This window comes from Salmo trutta, chromosome 5 (genome assembly GCF_901001165.1).
Source record: "Salmo trutta chromosome 5, fSalTru1.1, whole genome shotgun sequence".
Lineage (NCBI taxonomy): Eukaryota > Metazoa > Chordata > Actinopteri > Salmoniformes > Salmonidae > Salmo > Salmo trutta.
The window spans coordinates 13,062,778-13,084,201 of NC_042961.1; the positions used below are offsets into that span (position 1 = coordinate 13,062,778).

The 21,424-nt window shown below is 42.6% G+C and overlaps 1 protein-coding gene across 1 annotated transcript in view; it reads right to left on the bottom strand.

The window, feature by feature from the left end:
- Positions 1 to 20,627, bottom strand: part of fmn2a (formin 2a) — a 46,235-nt gene extending 25,608 nt beyond the window's left edge. Inside the window, exons 1-6 of the mRNA XM_029752143.1 lie at positions 20,406 to 20,627; positions 16,494 to 18,508; positions 12,920 to 13,092; positions 10,012 to 10,128; positions 7,623 to 8,437; positions 6,093 to 6,237 (exon numbers count right to left, since the gene is read on the bottom strand). Coding sequence (XP_029608003.1) covers positions 6,093 to 6,237; positions 7,623 to 8,437; positions 10,012 to 10,128; positions 12,920 to 13,092; positions 16,494 to 18,477 — 3,234 coding nt within the window. The 5' untranslated portion in view covers positions 18,478 to 18,508; positions 20,406 to 20,627. The remainder of the gene's footprint in view (positions 1 to 6,092; positions 6,238 to 7,622; positions 8,438 to 10,011; positions 10,129 to 12,919; positions 13,093 to 16,493; positions 18,509 to 20,405) is intronic.
- Positions 20,628 to 21,424: the final 797 nt, after the last annotated feature.

The following is a 21,424-nucleotide window of genomic DNA, read 5'->3' on the forward strand; positions in this document are numbered from 1 at the left end:
TGGAGGTGTGTTGGGTCATTGTCTTGCTGAAAAACAAATGGTAGTCCCACTAAGCGCAAACCAGATGCGATGCCGCATCGCTGCAGAATGCTGTGGTAGCCATGCTGGTTAAGTGTGCCTTGAACTCTGAATAAATCAAAGACAGTGTGACCAGCAAAGCACCACCACGCCATCACACCTCCTCCTCCATGCTTCATGGTGGGAACCACACATGCAGAGATCATCCGTTCACCTTCTCTGCGTCTCACAAAGACACGGCGGTTGGAACCAAAAATCTCAAATTTGGACTCATCAGACCAGATTTCCACCGGTCTAATATCCATTGCGCATGTTTCTTGGCACAAGCAAGTCTCTTCTTATTATTGGTTTCCTTTAGTAGTGGTTTCTTGCAGAAATTCGACCATGAAGGCCTGATTCACGCACTCTCCTCTGAACAATTGATGTTGAGATGTGTCTGTTAATTGAACTCTGTGAAGCATTTATTTAGGCTGCAATTTCTGAAGCTGGTATCCTCTGCAGCAGAGGTAACTCTGGGACTTCCTTTGTTGTGGCGGTCCTCATAAGAGCCAGTTTCATCATAGCATGGTTTTGATGGTTGATGGTTGATGGTTTTTGCAACTGCACTTGAAGAAACTTTCAAAGTTCTTGAAAGTTTCTAGATTGACTGATCTTCATGTTTAAAGTAATGACGGACTGTTGTTTCTCTTTGCTTATTGGAGTTATTCTTGCCATAATATGGACTTTGTCTTTTACCAAATAGGGCTATCTTCTGTAAACCACCCCTACCTTGTCACAACACAACTGATTGGCTCAAACGTATTAAGAAGGAAATAAATTCCACATTAGCTTTTAAGAAGGCACACTTGTTACTTGAAATGCACTCCAGGTAACTACCTCATGAAGCTGGTTGAGAGAATGCCAAGAATGTGCGAAGCTGTCATCAAGGCAAAGGGTGGCTATTTGAAGAATCTCAAATCGAAAATATATTTTGATTTGTTTAACACTTCTTTGGTTACTACATGATTCCATATGTGTTATTTCATAGTTTTGATGTATTCACAATTATTCTACATTGTAGATAATAGTCAAAATAAAGAAAACCCTTGAATGAGTACTGTAGGTGTGTCCAAACTTTTGACTGGTACTGTATATTAAAGATTTTTTTAATCTCAATATCAAATCATTTCTGGGTAACAATTAAGGGTCACACTTTATTTGGATAGTCCGGAAAGTTAGTCTGTAGATGCTCTAAAGATGGTCATACTATCAACAAACTATTGATATTTTTATAAGCAACTGCATGCTAAGGTTACAGTTAGAGTTAGAATAAGGGTTAGGGTAAGGGTTAAGTTTAGGGTTAGGATAAGGGTTAAGGTTAGGGCTAGGGTTAGTAGATAGTTTAAATATTACTGATAGTCTGTACAGAGTCTGTAGAGCATCTACAGATGGACTATCCAATTAAAGTGTTACCCAATGAAGTACCTTACTGTGATTGTTGTCAATTAAAATTGTCAAAAATGAACAAAATAGCTTCTTAACAAAGAGCAATTTCTCAAGCAAGAATTTTGATAGGACTGTCTGTGAGTGGTCTGAGTGGGGAGGGAAAAACGGAAAACTAGCTGTAATCGGCAGAGAGGTTTGGACCTCTTATTCAGGCAGTCTTTTCAAACAGCTCTTACACTAAAAGGCCATTATCACCCATTTCTAAATTTCACACTGGGCTGTTATGGAAATATATTTATATATAACACAGGAAATCCCGTTTTTGACTGCACTGGGCCTTTAAATTAGCTGCTTTAGATTGTGGAGTCTCTAAATATTATTTCTTGGACAGATGAAAAATCTTAATTTGAGCAAGTTTGCTAAAGCAGGAAAATAATCCTGCAGCAACAGGACATTTGAATTATTATGTGGATTATAATTAATGGACATTTTTCTAGGGGTTGATATCAAGTCTGAAATTTGAAAGTGTAAATGACAAATTCAGAAGCCTTTTTAAACCTCAAATACACTACAGGTTTCACATTTTCTGCATTGCATGAAAGTTCTCCTGCAACAAGGCCATCAAAGTAAGATCCTACATCTGTACAATAAATATCCATCATCATCACTATCTTTTACTATATGCCACTATATTGCACTATATAAGTAAATCATACCTACATTTACAACTGCTGATCAAGTTGAAATACAGTGCCTTGCAAAAGTATTCAACCCCCGTGGCGTTTTTCCTATTTCATTGCATTACAACCTGTAATTTAAATTTATTTTTATTTGGATTTCATGTAATAGACATAGACAAAATAGTTCAAATTGGTGAAGTGAAATAAAAAAAAGAACTTGTTTCAAAAAATTATTTAAAAAAAAAACCCGGAAAAGAGGTGCGTGCATATGTATTCACCCCCTTTGCTATGAAGCCCCTAAATAAGATCTGGTGCAACCAACTGCTGTCAGAAGTCACATAATTAGTTAAATAAAGTCCACCTCTGTGCAATCTGTGTCACATGATGTGACACATAATCTCAGTATATATATACCTGTTCTGAAAGACCCCAGAGTCTGCAACACCACTATGCAAGGGGCACCACCAAGCAAGTGGCACTATGAAGACTAAGGAGCACTCCAAACAGGTCAGGGACAAAGTTGGGGAGAAATACAGCTCAGGGTTGGGTGATAAAAAAATATCCCATGGAGCACCATTAAATCCATTATTAAAAAATGGAAAGAATATGGCACCACAACAAACCTGCCAAGAGAGGGCCACCCACCAAAACTCATGGACCAGGCAAGGAGGGCATTAATCAGAGAGGCAACAAAGAGACAAAAGATAACCCTGAAGGAGCTGCAAAGCTCCACAGTGGAGATTGGAGTATCTGTCCATAGGACCACTTTAAGCCGTACACTCCACAGAGCTGGGCTTTATGGAAGAGTGGGCAGAAAAGAAGCCATTGCTTAAAGAAAAAAATAAGCAAGCACGTTTGATGTTCGCCAAAAGGCATGTGGGAGACTCCCCAAACATATGGAAGAAGGTACTCTGGTCAGATGAAACTAAAATTGAGCTTTTTGGCCATCAAGGAAAATGCTATGTCTGGCGCAAACACAACACCTCTCATCACCCCGAGACGAACATCCCCACAGTGAAGTATGGGGGTGGTAACATCATGCTGTGGGGATGTTTTTAATAAGCAAGGACTGGGAAACTGGTCAGAATTGAAGGAATGATGGATGGCTCTAAATACAGGGAAATTCTTGAAGGAAACCTGTTTCAGTCTTCCAGAGATTTGAGACTGGGATGGAGGTTCACCTTCCAGCAGGACAATGACCCTAAGCATATTGCTAAAGCAACACTCAAGTGGTTTAAGGGGAAACATTTAAATGTCTTGAAATGGCCAAGTCAAAGCCCAGACCTCAATCCAATTGAGAATCTGTGGTATGACTTAAAGATTGCTGTACACCAGTGGAACCCATCCAACTTGAAGGAGCTGGAGCAGTTTTTCCTTGAAGAATGGGCAAAAATCCCAGTGGCTAGATGTGCAAGCTTATAGAGACAACCCCCAAGAGACTTGCAGCTGTAATTGCTGCAAAAGGTGGCTCTACAAAGTATTGACTTTGGGGGGTGAATAGTTGTGCACGCTCAAGTTTTCAGTTTTTTTCTCTTATTTCCTGTTTGTTTCACAATAAAAAATATTTTGCATCTTCAAGGTGGTAGGCATGTTGTGTAAATCAAATGATACAAACCCCCCCAAAAATCCATTTTAATTCCAGGTTGTAAGGCAACAAAATAGGAAATATGTCAAGGGGGGTGAATAGTTTCTCAAGCCACCGTATATGGATAAACCAACAACCAACAGCCTTGGTGAAACCATGGACAGTATCATGTATGGTTCACAGTAGAGTAGACCAGTGGAGGCTGCTGAAGGGAGGACGGCTCATAATAATGGCCAGAACGGAGAAAATGGAATGGCATCAAACCATGTGTTTGATACCCTTCTCCATTCCACTGATTCTGCTCCAGCCATTACCACAAGCCTGTCTTCCCCAATTAAGGTGCCACTAACCTCCTGTGGAGTAGCCACTCCAGGCGACCACAGTCAGACTGAGAAAGCAGAGTGGCTGCTGGGTAATAAAGTGGTGTGGGGAGTGTAGCAAGTAAACCCCAGCCTCAAACAGATCAATTTCATGTGCTCCAGATCACACAAACCACAACAACATAGAACATGGACACAGTTACATCACTGCCCTCCTGCCTCCAACACACTGAAGACATCATAGAATGTCATTGTCGATGCTAAAAAAGTGTTTCAAAAGTAATACATCAGTTGGCCAAGCTCCTATTGCAGGTGCATAATGGTGGTGTTACACTGCAGTATAATATTGTCTGATGTGTTCATAGTGAAGATCATTCATGGATATCCTTTTTGAAGATCATTCTACCACATTTGACAGGATCTACAGAATAACTATTCTCCTGCAGTATATCATAACTAGTTTATCATAAACTGCTTATTAATGTACAGTTCATTATCCATTCAAAAACATTTTCCTGATGGGAATATGGTTTCAATGAAAATATTACATACAAACCATGTGCAGAAATTGAATCCTAGGTTTTAAAAGATCTTTAATTCCTGTCAATCACCGTTTGATGTTTTATTTGTGTCTCCTCCCTGTCATGAGTCAATCATTCCAGTAATACTGTGTTTTCAATGTTGGCCTACACATATTTCTACAAAACCCACAAAGCCCTGCATCACATGCCAGAAATAAACCCAGAGGGAAAATTTGTTCTTCATTAGACCATAAAAGAGAATAAATTATCACAAAACAACATTTGTTGATGTGGAAAAAGTACTCAGAGGCAGAAGAGAAACGCAGACGTCTGTTAATGTAGGCCTGAGTACAGTATTCTTTCTCTACTGTTTCACATTTAACATTGAATATAACAAGGTGGGCTAGTATAGTGTGAAGTAGCCAGTCCACTCTGATATGAAGACACATATCCAGTCACAACAAAGACAGAAGGTGTGAGAGGGAAGAAAGATGATAACAAGGTATATCCAAATATCTAACACATTCGACATAACGCATAAAAAATGCTTTGCAAACGCTCTTCCATTATTACTTTAAAAAAGGTATTATTCATATCCAAGTGATGAATGAATGTTGTATGGTCGGTTGGTTGATTGAATCCAGACATAATGAGGTCTGACTGAGAGTGAGTATAAAAAGTGACTCAGCCAAGCTTTCTGCTCTTCATCAATCATCAAGTCTGTCTGTACTGAATACACAGAGGAAGTCCCTCTCACACAAGAGGGAAGAGCACACAAAAGGCTCTGTCCCAATACTCTACTAAACCCTATTTTGTATCCTAATTTCCCCCGTGACCACTTAGAGCGGAAGTGCTTGGCTAGCTGGTTCTCCACCATGGTACTTAAATCTATCAAATGCTTTTAGATCAGTGGCTGTGACAGAAAAGTACAGTAAAGAGTTCGAAAGGGAAGCTATGCTAGACTACTGGATCTGAGCCACAGAGCAGCGGTCTCAGGGGAGGAATCACAGGACAGACGAGGCTGCCACAGTGTCTCCCAGTCATCAGTGTGGGTTTGCTAACCACACACCACACACTGGCTCCGAGCTTCACTGGGCCTGGGATCCAGGGGTAGCCAGACCTCACACCACATAATCAGTCTCTGGCTACATCACTTCCTCGTGTCATTTACAGGCAGGGGATTAATATGACGGAGAGAAGCGCAGGAAGAGACAGAGACGGGACCAAAGAACGTCAAGGGGAGGAAGAGACAGAGACGGGACCAAAGAACGTCAAGGGGAGGAAGAGACAGAGACGGGACCAAAGAACGTCAAGGGGAGGAAGAGACAGAGACGGGACCAAAGAGAGTCAAGGGGAGGAAGAGACAGAGATGGGACCAAAGAACGTCAAGGGGAGGAAGAGACAGAGATGGGACCAAAGAGAGTCAAGGGGAGGAAGAGACAGAGATGGGACCAAAGAACGTCAAGGGGAGGAAGAGACAGAGATGGGACCAAAGAGAGTCAAGGGCAGACAGGCAGACACACGCTCATATAATGTACAGTACCTGCTTGGCCTTGGACTTGGTGATGGTGTCTGATATTGGCTTTTTTTTCTCTTTCACAGCACTTTTGGAAAACAACTTGACAAACTCATCAAAATCCACAGACGGTTCCTCGATCTTCTCCCAAACCAGAGAACCACTCGCATCCCTCAGGTAGAAGAGAAAAAGATCTGTATTACATCGCTTTCATTTAATCTTTATCCTGGTGATGTATACCTCAAACCTACAACTGAAAATGTATGGCATGTTATGCTTTACCGAGCCCCAGAATGCAGGAAGACCAGCACTATAGCACCTCTTCAGACAACAACTGTACAGCCATTACATTTCTAATAATTATACATAAAAACACCACTATGTATCATGCCCACTGATTATCATAAGATGGACTTATTTACACTTCACAGTGCAATTAGAAGGCTATTATAATACTAATTTACGTGTGTGGCTTCGGACCAAGTGCATCAGTACCAAACCGCCAGTGTTAGGGAGTAGTGATCAGTAGTGATCATACATGTAGTTTAACTAGAAATGTATCTTCATTTTGCAGTAGCTTGGTGGTAGTTGAACTGAATTCAAATCTAGGTAGTGTTTTGAGTAGTTAATAACGTTTTGGCCATGTAGTGGTGTAGTTAACTACTGAAACTACACACTACCTTTATTGCAAAAAGGAAAGAAAATATTTGTGAAGTAGGGAAGAATTTCCTTTGTTTTTCGGCATCAGACCTGTGTAAATCACAGTTGAAACATAGTTTTTGTGTTTAATAGGCTAAATGACACATTCTGTTAACACCTGACCCCAGTGATCTGTTTTTGCAATTTGTAGTCTATAACATTTCAGATTTAGATATGCTAATTTTTCCAGAAGTAGCTTGGATGTAATAAACTACTTTTTCGAATTAGCTTTAGTTCAGTAAACTGTATTTTTCTTAAGGTAGCTTTAGTTCAGTAAACTGTATTTTTCTTAAGGTAGCTTTAGTTCAGTAAACTGTATTTTTCTTAAGGTAGCTTTAGTTCAGTAAACTGTATTTTTCTTAAGGTAGCTTTAGTTCAGTAAACTGTATTTTTCTTAAGGTAGCTTTAGTTCAGTAAACTGTATTTTTCTTAAGGTAGCTTTAGTTCAGTAAACTGTATTTTTTTTAAGGTAGCTTTAGTGTAGCTTAACTTCTTCCAGTGTTGGTAGTTTGGGAAAGTATGATTTCAGAGAAGCTTCCCCAACACTGCAAAGCACATCTCAACATCTGTTTCAACTCAAACAACATCTCACCAAACTCTTTCCCCACATCTTTCTCAGATTTTAGACTGGGTTACCATCTGTGTAGCATTGGTTTACAAGGCTGATCATTATCTTCAGTAGAAAACCCATTCTATAGCCTCCATGAATGTCAATGATCTATCTCTATCTTTTGCATACGTTCTCATTCATGCGTTATGTTTATGGATATCTCATATACTGTAGTTAAACAGGAAGCTTTGGATAAACATACTGTATATGTATGAACAGTCATTGGACTAAAGTGGACTAGTAATTACTTTTTAGCATGCAGCTGGATCCTGGTCCAGTAGAGAGGCTTCATGGGCTTGGGGGGCTCAATGGGTGCCTTCTGAGGGCCAGCCTCCTGTGCCATGGGGGCCATGAATCCACCGGGAGGTGGAGGAGGGCCAAAGCCTGGGGGAGGTGGAGGTCCACCGCCGGGGGGTGGGGGCGGAGGAGGGGGGCCCATACCTGGTGGTGGGGGTGGAGGTGGAGGTGGAGGTCCAAAGCCTGGCAGGGGAGGGGGTGGAGGTGGGGGATAGGATCCGCCCATACCTGGTAAAGGAGGAGGAGGGGGTGGAGGAGGAGGACCAGCCCCACCAGGGAGAGGGGGTGGGGGTGGAGGTGGTGGGGGCCCTCCAGAGAGCTGAGGTAGAGGAGGAGGGGGAGGAGGAGGAGGAGGAGGGGGTATACCCGGGGTGGGAGGAGGTGGGGGCTGGGTACCACTCTGCTGCTGCTGTTGGCAGGTACAAACAAACTCAGGTTTGGGGAGGGAGGAGGAGGAGATCGCTGGGACAGAGGCTGAGGAGGGGATTGACCCTCCCCTGAAAGGCACTTCAAATCTAAAGGGCTCCTCCAAAGGGGATGTCTGTACGGAAACCTCGATCCCCTTCCTTCCTGTGAGGCTGATACCCCCCAAGGCCACAGTATTGTCCCCATCCCCACTCTTCTTAGAGTCGATCTCCATCTCCAGAGATGCATGCTGGATTTCCAGTGCTGCAATCTTTATCCTCAAGTCATTAATGGTCTGCTCCAGCCCTGTAATATCACTGCCATTGTCCTCTTGCGACAGATTCCCGGACTTTGACGAAATCTGTCACGAAAAAAGGATTTCAGACCACTTTTCAAGCAGAAGCAATAAAATATAGAACGTTGTACATTTGAATATTACATAAAGTGATGTTTGAAGCCCTTTTTGAAGGATGTAAACAGTCAAGCCATTAACACTTTTCAAGGAATGTACTTTTTAAGTTTACTATTTATTATACCTTTATTTTATCAGGGAGTCATACTGAGACCGTTACCCACATCCAAATACAACATGCAAGCAGAAAGAAAAAAACTGTCATAAAAAACTAACACATTCATCAACTTTCTGAATTGCCCTAGAGGTACCAGAACATCACATTTAAGAACATTTTGAAGACTGTTGCACAAATAATGTGCAACAAAACTAAAAGCTATTTACCTAACTCAGTAGAGACCAGAGGAATTTCCAGAGTTAGCCATCCCTGAGAGCGGGTGTGGTAACTTGTATGTCTAAAGTTTAGTAAAGATGTTAGGTACCGTGGGACTTTTTCTAAAAGGGCTTAATAAATGAAAACATAGCAATGTATCAACCTACGTGACATCAAAGAGGGCCAACAGACTTTCTGGTAGATAATGCAGTAATGAGTACTAAAACTGTCGCCCTTAGTAAAGCACAGTGGGCTATGAAAAACTGCATCTAACTACTTTAATGAAGTGGCAGCTGCGTTCATATAGATGATGTCATTATAGTCTAGGACCGATAGGAACATTGACTAAATAATCTGGTTTCTACTATTTGGCGAGAGGTAGGTCCTATTTCTATAGAAGAAGCACATTTTTACCAAAAAATACATGCTTACAAAAGCAATATTTTGAGCAATTCCTCAGACTTCAAACCTAGTAGATGCCACAACCTGAGTGAATAAGGGTAAACAAACACCCACAACTGAGGGTGTTTGGTTTCAGGGTTATAGGTCAGGGTAAAGTGAGGGTCAGGTTCATGATCAGGGTCAGGTCAGGGAAGACCACATGTCTAGACTCCAGGCTTCCAGCACCTGGGTAGTTAGAACATTGATGGGGAGACTTCAAAGACTTGACCCATGAGATGATCAAAGTCTCCATGATCTTCAAAGAGGCCATGTGTAGAGTGCAGAGCCCAGAGTTAGATGCACATCACAACACCCATGTCTATGCATACTACAGTTTGTGTTGACTTTGCAGTCTGAGTCTTTCTGAGTGACGTTCAGGAGACCATTACAAGGTTAGGAGCTCAACAGGATATGAAGTTAACCTGCTTCTGACAATGACTTATGAAAGTTATCGTAGGAATTCAAGCCAAGCCTGACCTCTGTTGGAAGAACAGGAGTAATATCCTCATCGGCTGTCATTATTCAAAATATACAAAATATAACCACAAGAGGACAGTATTGTAACAAAACATGTCTGGGTGTTCATTCCCTTCCAGTTGTAATAGCAAACAGAAAGATCTGTTGTCCTCCTGAGGCACACAGTCATTTTCCATTCGGTTGAAGTTGACGCAACATTTTCAATATCACACTATTTGAATAAATGTTCTCCTCTGGAACTCATCTGCTTGGTGTGGTACACTACATAAAACACACAGTGCTGAAAACATACCTGAGCTGGTTGTGGAGGGGGCCACAGGGCCTGGATGCGGCCTGGGGTACGGCCTTCATGGGGTTCCCAGAGGTGGGAGGGCAGGCCGAAGGTGGTCCACGTATACAGCTGGTCCTCCTGGGGGAGGGAAAACAAACAATGATCATGTTAGTATGTATTTTTACAGAATTTTGTTCACAAGATATAGTAACACCATATAATAACCAGGTGAACATAACTGGGACATTTGACCTACAACATTTTCAGTTTAATTATATTTATTTGGTTTACTTATACACACAAATAAAGGCCAAAACAGGGCAGTGCAAAAAAAGCCAGACAGCTATTTAACATACAGTAAATAGCTGACAGAGAAACAGGAACTCCCTTCATATTTAATCCCATTTTACTCCAAGGAATATATCAATAAAGCAACCTATGTAAAGCCCCTCTGTTGATTCAGAGGACATCAACCAACACTGGCTAAACAGAGAGGGCTTTCACTGTACTAATCGAACCAATAAAAAGGTCCACTTTTCCTAAGTGAGCTAAGGTACAGTGTTTGCTTAGCACAAGACTCCCTATTGTACAGTGGAACATGTAGAACATTGCGAGAAGCCAAAAGAAAGCCAATCTTATTAATCTGAGATATGGAAACTCAGCTTGTTACCGTGTATATTCCATTAGTTCAGCTTAATGCATGAGAGCTTATTACTTATCAACTGAGCACATTTTTTTCCTGGGAAATGGCTGTGAACGATTCCATTGCAGCAAGCAGTTTCAGCACGGCACGGTAATATGATATTGAATACATGCAATTGGGCAATTCTAAGGGCCCAATTTAGTCTGAATCTAAATATATTGTAAATCAATCGAATAATTTACAGACCTCTACATAATAGCTATCCATTTATGTAAGAATATCAAGCCATTCCAACACTGTGCATGTCAAGTGTGTGTGTTTGTGTGTACTGTATGCGTGTGTATGAGTGGGTGTCTACACTTTACGTAGCACATATTCATTCTGTTCCCGTCTGTGAGCTCGCCTGAGGCGTTGTTTTCTCTGTGAAGTCAATGCCAGAACAAAACCTTAACCAGAACTCCAGTTTGAGCTGGAGACAGAATCATAACTACAGTACAGACAGAGACAAAAACATGGTCAGAACCTGTCATAGCCCTCTACTCTATCACATCAACAATATTTTCCCCATAGAGACAATGCTGATTCATGATAGTGGCACTATAGTGAGTGATTCGATCTCAGGGAGTCAAAAAAGGCTGTCTACTTTTACAGGGGAGAGGACAGTGAGGACAGAGAAAGAGAGGGAGGGAGGAAGCGAGAGAGACAGGAATGAGAGAGGAAGTAGAGAGAGAGAGAGAAAGAGAGAGATAGGAATGAGAGTGAAGATGAGAGAGAGAGAGGAAGTAGAGAGAGAGAGAAAGAGAGAAAGAGAGAGGAATGAGAGTGAAGATGAAAGAGAGAGAGAGAGGAAGTAGAGAGAGAGAAAGAGAGAAAGAGAGAGAGAGATAGGAATGAGAGTGAAGATGAAAGAGAGAGAGAGAGGAAGTAGAGAGAGAGAAAGAGAGAAAGAGAGAGAGAGATAGGAATGAGAGTGAAGATGAAAGAGTAGCATTACAAAAATGGGAGAGGAAAATAAAACAGGGCAAGAGATTGAGTGAGAGAGAGAAAAAAGGGTGAGGGAGGACAGCCGGTGAGGGAGGACAGCGGGTGAGGGAGGAGAACAGGTGAGGGAGGAGAGCAGCGTTGTCAATAGACACGGTTAGAGGTTGACTCTAGTCAAGCTGAATAATGCAGGGCTGCGGGTCCAACCCCAGGTAGAGACAGTGAAAGGGGATGACATGCGCGAACCAACCCAGCCACAGTGAGCCTTCTGAAGAGCAGCCTGAGCCCTGGGCACGTGGGGCTCTTATGCAACGCAGTCAGCAGATGGTCTACGCAAGCAGATGTGTGTGTGTCACAGAGTGACTGTTTATAAGGCGTGTGTGTGTGTGTGTGTGTGTGTGTGTGTGTGTGTGTGTGTGTGTGTGTGTGTGTGTGTGTGTGTGTGTGTGTGTGTGTGTGTGTGTGTGTGTGTGTGTGCATACTGTATCTCTATGTGATTTTGTGTGCATGTTATAACTGAGTGTTTGTGACAGTGTGTTTATGTATGTGAGTGTATCTAAGGGGGGAGGTGCACAGCGCAGCCAGAGACAAACGCTCATCTGTTCAGACACAAATCTGCTTTGGTGGCTGAGCAAAAGAAAAGCAGCTCTGATCACATGGCACATCAAGAAAGGAAACATGACAACCCATTGCCTCACGACACAATGTTCAGTCCCTACGGAGATACTGCAACAGGAAGCAACCCCCCCCCCACACACACACACATACACACACACATACACACGATTGCATGTACACGCAATATAATTTTTTTCTAGTTATGAAAAATTACTAAGCCGTGAAATCTATATTTAAATCCTCAGACTAAGAACCTTACAGCTGAGTGGATTCAGCTGCAAGGGGCATGTGATAAAAATGGCACTGACAGCGCGCTCAGCGAAATTTGCTTGGAAAATTATAACCACACAAACATGAGATTACGTCCGAGTGAAGCGTTACTGGGAAAAGGATTTAAACATTTATCAAATCAGTTTCATATGGTTAGGCTGACCATGAGAATTGTTGCAAACATGAGGAAATGCTCAAATATAAAAACATCCAGATATGGAGATAGAGTATAGGGAGGGAGATGGTGGATATTTGATACATAACCCAGAATACATTTGTTTGAATACATTTGTTCATAATAAACTATTATCCAGTGAGTGATACTAGCCAGTTCAGGCGATCAGACTTTGATCAGTGTGATATTTGTTGAAACGACAGCAGTGAAACAATGTTAGTAAATAAAGGGTTGGTTCTCACATTGAAGGTGACTGTGGCCGGAGTGACAATGTCTTCATGCTGCTCTCTGAAACAGTCACTGAGGGGCTGCAGCAGCCCCAGGCCCAACATACGACAACACAACCTCTCCACCTCCTCCTCCGTCACTCCCTTCCCCTGCGGCTGCAGACATAGACGCTCCAACAGGGTGTGTCCTAAGGAAGAGAAAGAGAGAGAGAGAGAGACAGAGAGGGAGGGAGAGACAGAGAGGAAAAGATAGAGGGAGAGAGACAGCGACAGAGACAGAGAGAGAAAGAAAGAAAGAAAGAAAGAAAGAGAGAGAGAGAGAGAGAGAGAGAGTGAGAGAGACAGCGACAGAGACAGAGAGACAGTGACAGAGAGAGAGAAAGAAAGAAAGAAAGAGAGAGAGAGAGAGAGAGAGAGAGAGAGGGAGAGAGACAGCGACAGAGACAGAGAGACAGTGACAGAGAGAGAGAAAGAAAGAAGAAAGAGAGAGAGAGAGAGAGAGAGAGAGAGAGGGAGAGAGACAGCGACAGAGACAGAGAGACAGTGACAGAGAGAGAGAAAGAAAGAAAGAAAGAGAGAGAGAGAGGGAGAGAGACAGCGACAGAGACAGAGAGAGAGAAAGAAAGAAAGAAAAAAAGAAAGAAAGAAAGAAAAAGAGAGACATTCATAAAATAGATCTGGGGAAGACACACCATTATGAAGAAACAGTTACTGCAGAGGATATTGATGAGACAGCAGAGGGATTTTTGTAATTGATTGAGATACACAGATGTAAAATGAAGAGAGAAACATTTAACGTTCAAAGATCTACAGATAGAGAGTAAGATGGTAGATCACAGATTCAGACAAGATAATTAACACCTACATCTACGAGTGCAAGCAGCTTCAATAATTGACACCTACGAGTGCAAGCAGTTTCGATAACTGGCACCTACAAGTGCAAGCAGTTTCGATAATAGGCACCTACAAGTGCAAGCAGTTTCGATAATTGACACCTACAAGTGCAAGCAGTTTCGATAATTGACACCTACGAGTGCAAGCAGTTTCGATAATTGGCACCTACAAGTGCAAGCAGTTTCGATAACTGGCACCTACAAGTGCAAGCAGTTTCGATAATTGGCACCTACAAGTGCAAGCAGTTTCGATAATTGACACCTACAAGTGCAAGCAGTTTCGATGATTGACACCTACGACTGCAAGCAGTTTCGATAACTGGCACCTACAAGTGCAAGCAGTTTCGATAATTGGCACCTACAAGTGCAAGCAGTTTCGATAATTGCCACCTACAAGTGCAAGCAGTTTCAATAATTGGCACCTACAAGTGCAAACGGTTTCAAACTTCTAATCTACATCATTATAGAAAATGCTGGAGAAAAAATGTATATGGCTGGTATTAGCTATCACTAAGTAGCTAACGTATCACTGTATAATGTTTGTTTTTATAAACTGGGTGGTTTGAGCCCTGAATGCATCTTGGGGGTTTGTGTTATATGGCCAATACACCACGGCTATGGGCTGTATCCAGGCATTCTGAGCTGCGTTGTGGCTAAGAACAGCCCTTAACCATGGTATATTTGCCATATACCCCACCCCCTTATGTTACAAACATAATTAGAACAGTAAAAATACATGTTTTGTCATACCCGTGGTATATGGTCTCATATGCCACAGCTTTCAGCCAATCAGCATTCAATGCTCGAACCACCCAGTTTTTAAAAACAAACATTATACATTGATACGTTAGCTAGATGTAGTACTGCAAAACAGCATTGTGTTACTACTATTATTTTATAAATACTGTGTTTTCAACTTCTCTGTGCAACATCTATTGGTCCTGAGGTGGCCAAAAGAGGGCACCTTCTTAGAAATCACATGATGGAAGGTGCTTTCTGCAAATGCCATGGCTTAACTGGCATTTAAACAGTACTCTAGGCTACCATCAAAAGAACAATATTTATCAAAACCATCCTGGTCATTGAGTCATAGGAGGCGGGGAGGAATAATCCTACCACGTTGCTCAGCTGTGTATGTTATGAAAGGGATGGCCTAGACAGAGCAAGGGAAGGCCTGGTTTTCTAATCCAGAGAGGTCACAAGGCAATGTGACCAGAGGAGCTTTGGTGGGGAGACGTAGACCTATTCCTCCACTGATCCATGTTCTACTGGCAGGAGATTCAATTAAAACAGTCAAACTAATCATCTATAATGCTATTATATGTGTGTTATGACTTGAATTAGCTAGAATACGTGAGCCAACAGCAAATAATGCCAAAGGTCAATTACTTAGCACTAATAACGAAGAAATCTAAATTACACTGCAAAGTAGGTTTTTTTCAGGGTTGTGTTTACGATTGTCTCTTGTTTACGAGGTAGCAAAAATAACATTTAGCAATACAAAACTTGTTCTTGTCCTTGCAATGGATGTTTTTTAGATTATGATCAGGTAAGGATAGTTCAAAGCTATTTTAGGCTTATCTAAGCAGTGTGATTAAAGAACATGAAGAAATCCAAATGATTGTTAAAATGCGACGTTGCTCTCTGTTCAATAGCCAACACTGTTTTAGATACACGTACAGTATGATGATGAACAACCTTATCCAAAGAAACTGTATTTTTGTTGCCTTTAAAGTGTGACAAAGATGAACACAAACAACAACAGCACCAGCAAAGAATCTCCTTCCCCTCAGTGTAAAGGGAAGTGACCCCTGTCCCTATTGATATTCTCCAAAACAGATCCATGTCACATGACTGAGTGCTCCAATAGCTGAGGCAAACCAGGGCCAGACGGGATAACAAGATGGTCTGGTTGATAAAATGATAAACTGATAATCAAGTTTGACAGCTCAATCCTGGGCAAGACAGCAACCTACCACTGTATCAAGGAATGTTCTGAATATCTAGCTGCAGTTCAGCTGTGCAAATGTCAAGAGGTTCAATCAAATTTGATTTATCACAGACTTTACCCTGAAATGTTTACTTATGAGCCCTTTCCCAACAATGCAGAGTTAAAAAGTAATACAAACGTTCTGTGAGTGTGGGTGTGTGTAGCCCTCTCAGACAGTTGGGCAGAGAACGGAATTGCCATGGGTGAGTGATCATTTTCACAATCAGCACTGCTGCAGGAGCAGAGAGCTGAAACAGCTGAGCCCCAGACCACCAGCCTTCTGTAGCCTACTAATACTGAGGAGGATATCCATGTCAACATATTGTTCGATAAGGTACAGCACAGTATGTTCTTACAGTGGTTGATATTCAAATTCAATATACGGTATCATTACATTACATGATGCGATGTTTAATAGAAATATATTTATATCTATTGGTCCTATATTTATAAATACACAATGGTTATTGTAATTTTACATGATGATAATTATCATTACACATTCACATTACACACATTATCATTACACACTCACATAATCCCTGTTTGGCAAAAAGGCTAAAAGCCCAAAATGATGGCTTACAACCAACCTTCCATGGATTCCCAGCCATAATAGGCCTAGATTATTATCTAACCAACATATTTACCCCATTTATGCCAATGTTACCCTGTAACTCATTTAGCACCTCTATGCTCAGTCACTTACCAGAGAAGACATCTTGATATGGCCCTTTGGTGGTGTTCTGGACACCTGAGAGGCGTCGTCTGGTGCCTAGGGTCAGACTAGCCCCTGGGATGCCTCTCTCTGACCCCCCATGCTCCTGGAGGTCAGCGGCGTCCTCATGCCTAGCTCTGAGGCCTTCCAGATCCTTGGTCCAGTCTGCAGAATGACTGAGAGGCCCGGCGATACTGCAGGACCTTTGCCTGGTGGTCCTCCACACCTGGGCCTTGTGGCTCCCATACCCTGCCCCAGAGCCTGGCCCCATCCTACGGGGGATAAGGGGGCTCTGGCTGGGAGAGCCTATGGGGGATGTCAACTGCCTGGTGGTGGTCTTCACGTAGGAAGGGTGGATGGGAGGATAGGGCTTGACAGTGGAGGAGGTGGAGGACGTCCTTCTGGAAAGGGCTCTTTTGGAACTGTCAGCCGTCAGCAGAGAGACAGAATAGCTACTCTTCCTTCTGCTCATAGACCGGAAGTCTCTCCCCCTGTCCCCCTCCTCCCTCTCCACAGTCAGGTCCATGTTACTCACACTTCTGGGTGACCCTGAGGTCGTTCCCAACCTGATGCACCTGACCCCCTCGATGGTGCTACCCCCCTCATCAAAGCTCTGGCTCTGAGTCAGCTGGGAGGTCACCACCGGTCTCTCCAGGTCATCCTGGGGCTCCTCGGCGCTCTCATAGGATGTGGTGGTGGTGGTGGTGTCTGGGAAGCTGTAGGTGCTGGTGGTTTTGGGCAGGGGGCTTCCACTGCTCCTCTCGGTGTCAAGGGCAGCCGAGGAGGGGCCACTGTCACTTGGTGAACCTAAATCTGACTCCTCCCCAGATGCAACACCTCCCTCTGCCTCTGACTGCCCAAGCTCAGCCCTTTGGTCTGGTCCTACAGTATCAGTAACAACAGGTATCTCATCCACGTGTCCCTTGTCCAGGTCTGGCCCCTGAGTGGAGCCTACATCCTGTGGGTCAGTGGGGTCAGGGGCTAGGGGTTTAACATCACCATCGGAGGTGGGGAAAGTGACCCCCTCAGCCAAAGGGACAGTGACCCTATCCAGGACCCCGTCAGAGGTCCCATGCTGCTCCCTAATAGCCTGCTGGATGTCCGACAGCAGGTCTTCATGATCAGCCGCAGCAGAGTGGAAGCTGTAGAGGTCCCCGTCTGATCCTGAACTAATCCTCTGGCCCTCGTCCTCTGGCCCCGATGTTGTCAAGTGGCCTTGCTCTGGCTCACCATCCGACATCATTCCCAGCTCATCTGCCGAGAGGCTGCTGTTGACCCCACCAGTCTCCTCCAGCTGGGACCCCTTGCTGTCCAGGATATCCTCCTTGGACAACCCCTTCGCCTTCGACAGACTCTTCCTGAGCCGCATACTGGAAAACACAGAGCTTTTGGATTCCGATTTGGATTTCTTCTTGCCGGCATCTGCCCCTTTGGATTTCTTGCCTTTATTGGAGCACTCCTGTTCCCTGTCTTCGGCTCCCCCATCACAGGGGGCGTCTCCCCCTACCGCCTTCCTCTGCTTGGCCTCTTGGTTCCCCATGTTCCTAAACAGGCGGACCCCCTTGGCGATCAGGCCATACTGCTGGAGCTGCTTCTCATGGGTTGCTGAACTGGTTTTCCGGGAGCTCAGCACTAATCCCTGCCTGCTCGCCGGTGTCAGGAGCAGCTGTGAGGATGCTGCTGCTGAGAGGAGGCTGACAGACTCACTGTCTCCCTCCCCCTCCCTGCTCCTATCTGCTCGCTCTGCTTTGTTGCATAATGGGCTGCTGGATGAGCGACCCAGTCGAGCATGCTCAATGCAAGGCTCCTCCCCGTCCAGAGAAGGCGGAAGCGGCTGGTGAGCATGATGTTGTTGTTGTTGCTGTCTGCGGAGCAGGTTAGTCACACTACTCTTCCTCCTGTCTTTAAACGCTGTGGTGAAGAAGCTCTCCTTCAGGAAAGGCACCTGGGTCTCTACAGTCTGAATGGTCTGCATCCTGACTGCAGGACGGTACAAGCTGGACAGTCTAAATTAGCAACAGAGAGAGTGGCAGCATTCAGTAGCCATTCATTCAGTTTATATTTAAACATAATTCTTTACAGTAAGATCAGAGGCACTTTGTTTTCAATGGAGCCTATAGGGAAGGCTGAAAAAAGAAATCCTGGCAAAATTCCTATTCAAATTCCCTATCACGTTTTGTCATGTAATATAGTTAGACCCTAATCTATGCTTTCAAAGTGTCTGCTAATGCTATTATCATTAATCCATCATCTGGAGGAAAAATATAATATAATAATAGCTCTCTGGTTTGTGCTACAACAGCATTATAAACATTTCATATCCATTGTGGTATTTACCCTGTAAAAACCTAGTATTTAACACTGCCTTGTTCTTTCTCATGTTTTATTCTCCTGGGTATTCCCTGTACTGTTACAGATATGTCAGCAGTTGTTTGCATCATGTCTATAGTCCCAGTGGGAATATGATTCAAATAATCACATCCAATCTCTTCAGCATACATATCTATTAATAGCTGTGGTGTTTAGTCTGTGTTTTAGTACACTGAACAAAAATCTAAACACAACATGTAAAGTGTTGGTCCCATGTTTCATGAGCTGAAAAAAAAAATCCCAGAAAGTTTCCATAGGCACAAAAAGCTTATTTGCTTCAAATTTCCCTGTTAATGAGTATTTCTCCTTTGCCAAGATAATCCATCCACCTGACAGGTGTGGTATATCAAGAAGTGATTAAACCGCATGTTCATTACACAGGTGTACCTTGAGCTGGGGACAAAAGGACACTCAAAATTTTGCAGTTTTGTCACACAACACAATTCCACAAATGTCTCTCGTGTTTTGAGGGTCGTGCAGGAATGTCGCTGACTGCAGGAATGTCTACCAGAGATGTAGCCAGATAATTGAATGTTAATTTCTCGATCATAAACTGCCTCCAACGTAGTTTTAGAGAATTTGGCAGAATGTCCAACCGGCCTCACAACCACAGACCACGTGTAACCACACCAGCCCAAGATCTTCACATCCGGCTTCTTCACCTGTGGTATCGTCTGGGGGGTGGGGTAATAAATAATAAAGCCCTTTTGTGGGGGGAAACTCATTCTGATTGGCTGGGCCTGGCTCCCCAGCAGGTGGGCCTGGCTGCAAAGTGGCTGCGCTTCTGCCCAGTCATGTGAAATCCAGAGGTCAGGGCCTAATGAATTCATTTCAATTGACAGATTTTCTTATATGAACTATAATTCAGTATAATCTTTGAAATTGTTGCATGTTGCATTTATATTTTTATTCAGTATATTACTATGACCCTGAACTAACACATCTTCCACTGTGACATCTTCAGTACTGTACTGTAGGTCTATGTAGCTAAATATTTATCCCAGGGTATTCTGTTGATTCTTATCATTTAGACATTGTAATCAATACATCTAATTCAAACAGGGATTACTAGTTGAACATTGGGTGTGGCTCATTGGTAGATCATTTCTGGAGAATGCTTGGGAAGAAAATGGCCACCACGGTACATCTATCAATGATCAGCTTTTGACCTCAGATGTGCAATGCATATATGTTTACCTGAGAATAATACTTTTCAACTTTAATTATGAAAAAAATGTATGCAACTTCACTACTTTAAGATTCACTTTCTTGATTATTAATATGAATTATTCTCTGCATAGTAATAGAACAGAACGACTAGATTAGGCCTACCGTACACTGTGATACAGTATAGTCCAACCAATGAAATACTTGCCCAGTAACCCGTTTAAGCAATTTATCACCAACAACTGTCTGCACAAAGACGGATGGCAGCTGTTTATCTTTCAACATAGAACAAAATACATTATCACATTGGGCCAAAAGGAAAATCTGCAAAACAGTTTACATGAATAAAATACAAGTTATACATACCTTCAGTTCAATATATATAATAGCAGTCACTCTACACCCACAGGAGAGAAGAGAAAGTCCTTTCCTGAGTGTTTTTTCTCCAGTATTGAGTGGAACACAATCAAGTGTTTGTAATCTCCACTGGGCTGCTCCTCTTCCTCGGTCACATGAAGAAGTGGTACTTATCATCACATGTCCTGATCCTGGTCATACTCACCCTCGCTCTGCTCCTCCTTCACAACACACAACAACATCCTGCTGTTACTAGGAACATAGCCTGCTGACAGGCAAACTATTTCATTATGATATGATTAGCACTAATGCTAATGTCTAACACATTTTCCAATACAAACCATGTGGTCGTACTACAGATATGCACTGTATGTATACATATAATTGTATTATAAAGGGCCCCCCCAAAAAAAATGAAATGCAGTGGGCATACAGTCAGTCAGCCGGTATCATATTTTGGTATAGTTTTAGATGACTGTATCCAATATCGCTTGATGTTTAACTGGGGTGAAACGTGTAATATACATGTACTTATTTGTCATATAATTGCAAGGTGAGGTCAGAAAGCTGGAGTCTTTTAATCTGTACATTGCAAGTATTTCAGAGTGTTTGCTGTCTGGAACGTAATAAATAAAAATGTTTAACTTGTACAGAGAATATGTTTTTTTAACATAATATAGAATATAATAATATATGCCATTTAGCAGCTGCTTTTATCCAAAGCGACTTGCAGTCATGCATTTTCCTGTATGGGTGGTCGTGGGAATCAAAACCACTCTTCTGGCATTTCAAGCAGCATGCTCTACTAACTGAGCTACAGAGGACCACTTTCATGAGTGATGAGATCTCTTGTTTATAATTATACAATTACTAATTGATGGATAATTTGCAATCTTCATTGTTCAGATAATTTTGGATGTTTTGCTCAAGCCTATATGTAATAGTTCAACTCCAGTATACTCAGTTAGTTGAGGTGTGATTTAAATTCAAGCTCTGGGTATAGTACTGTGTCATGGTGTAATAAATCC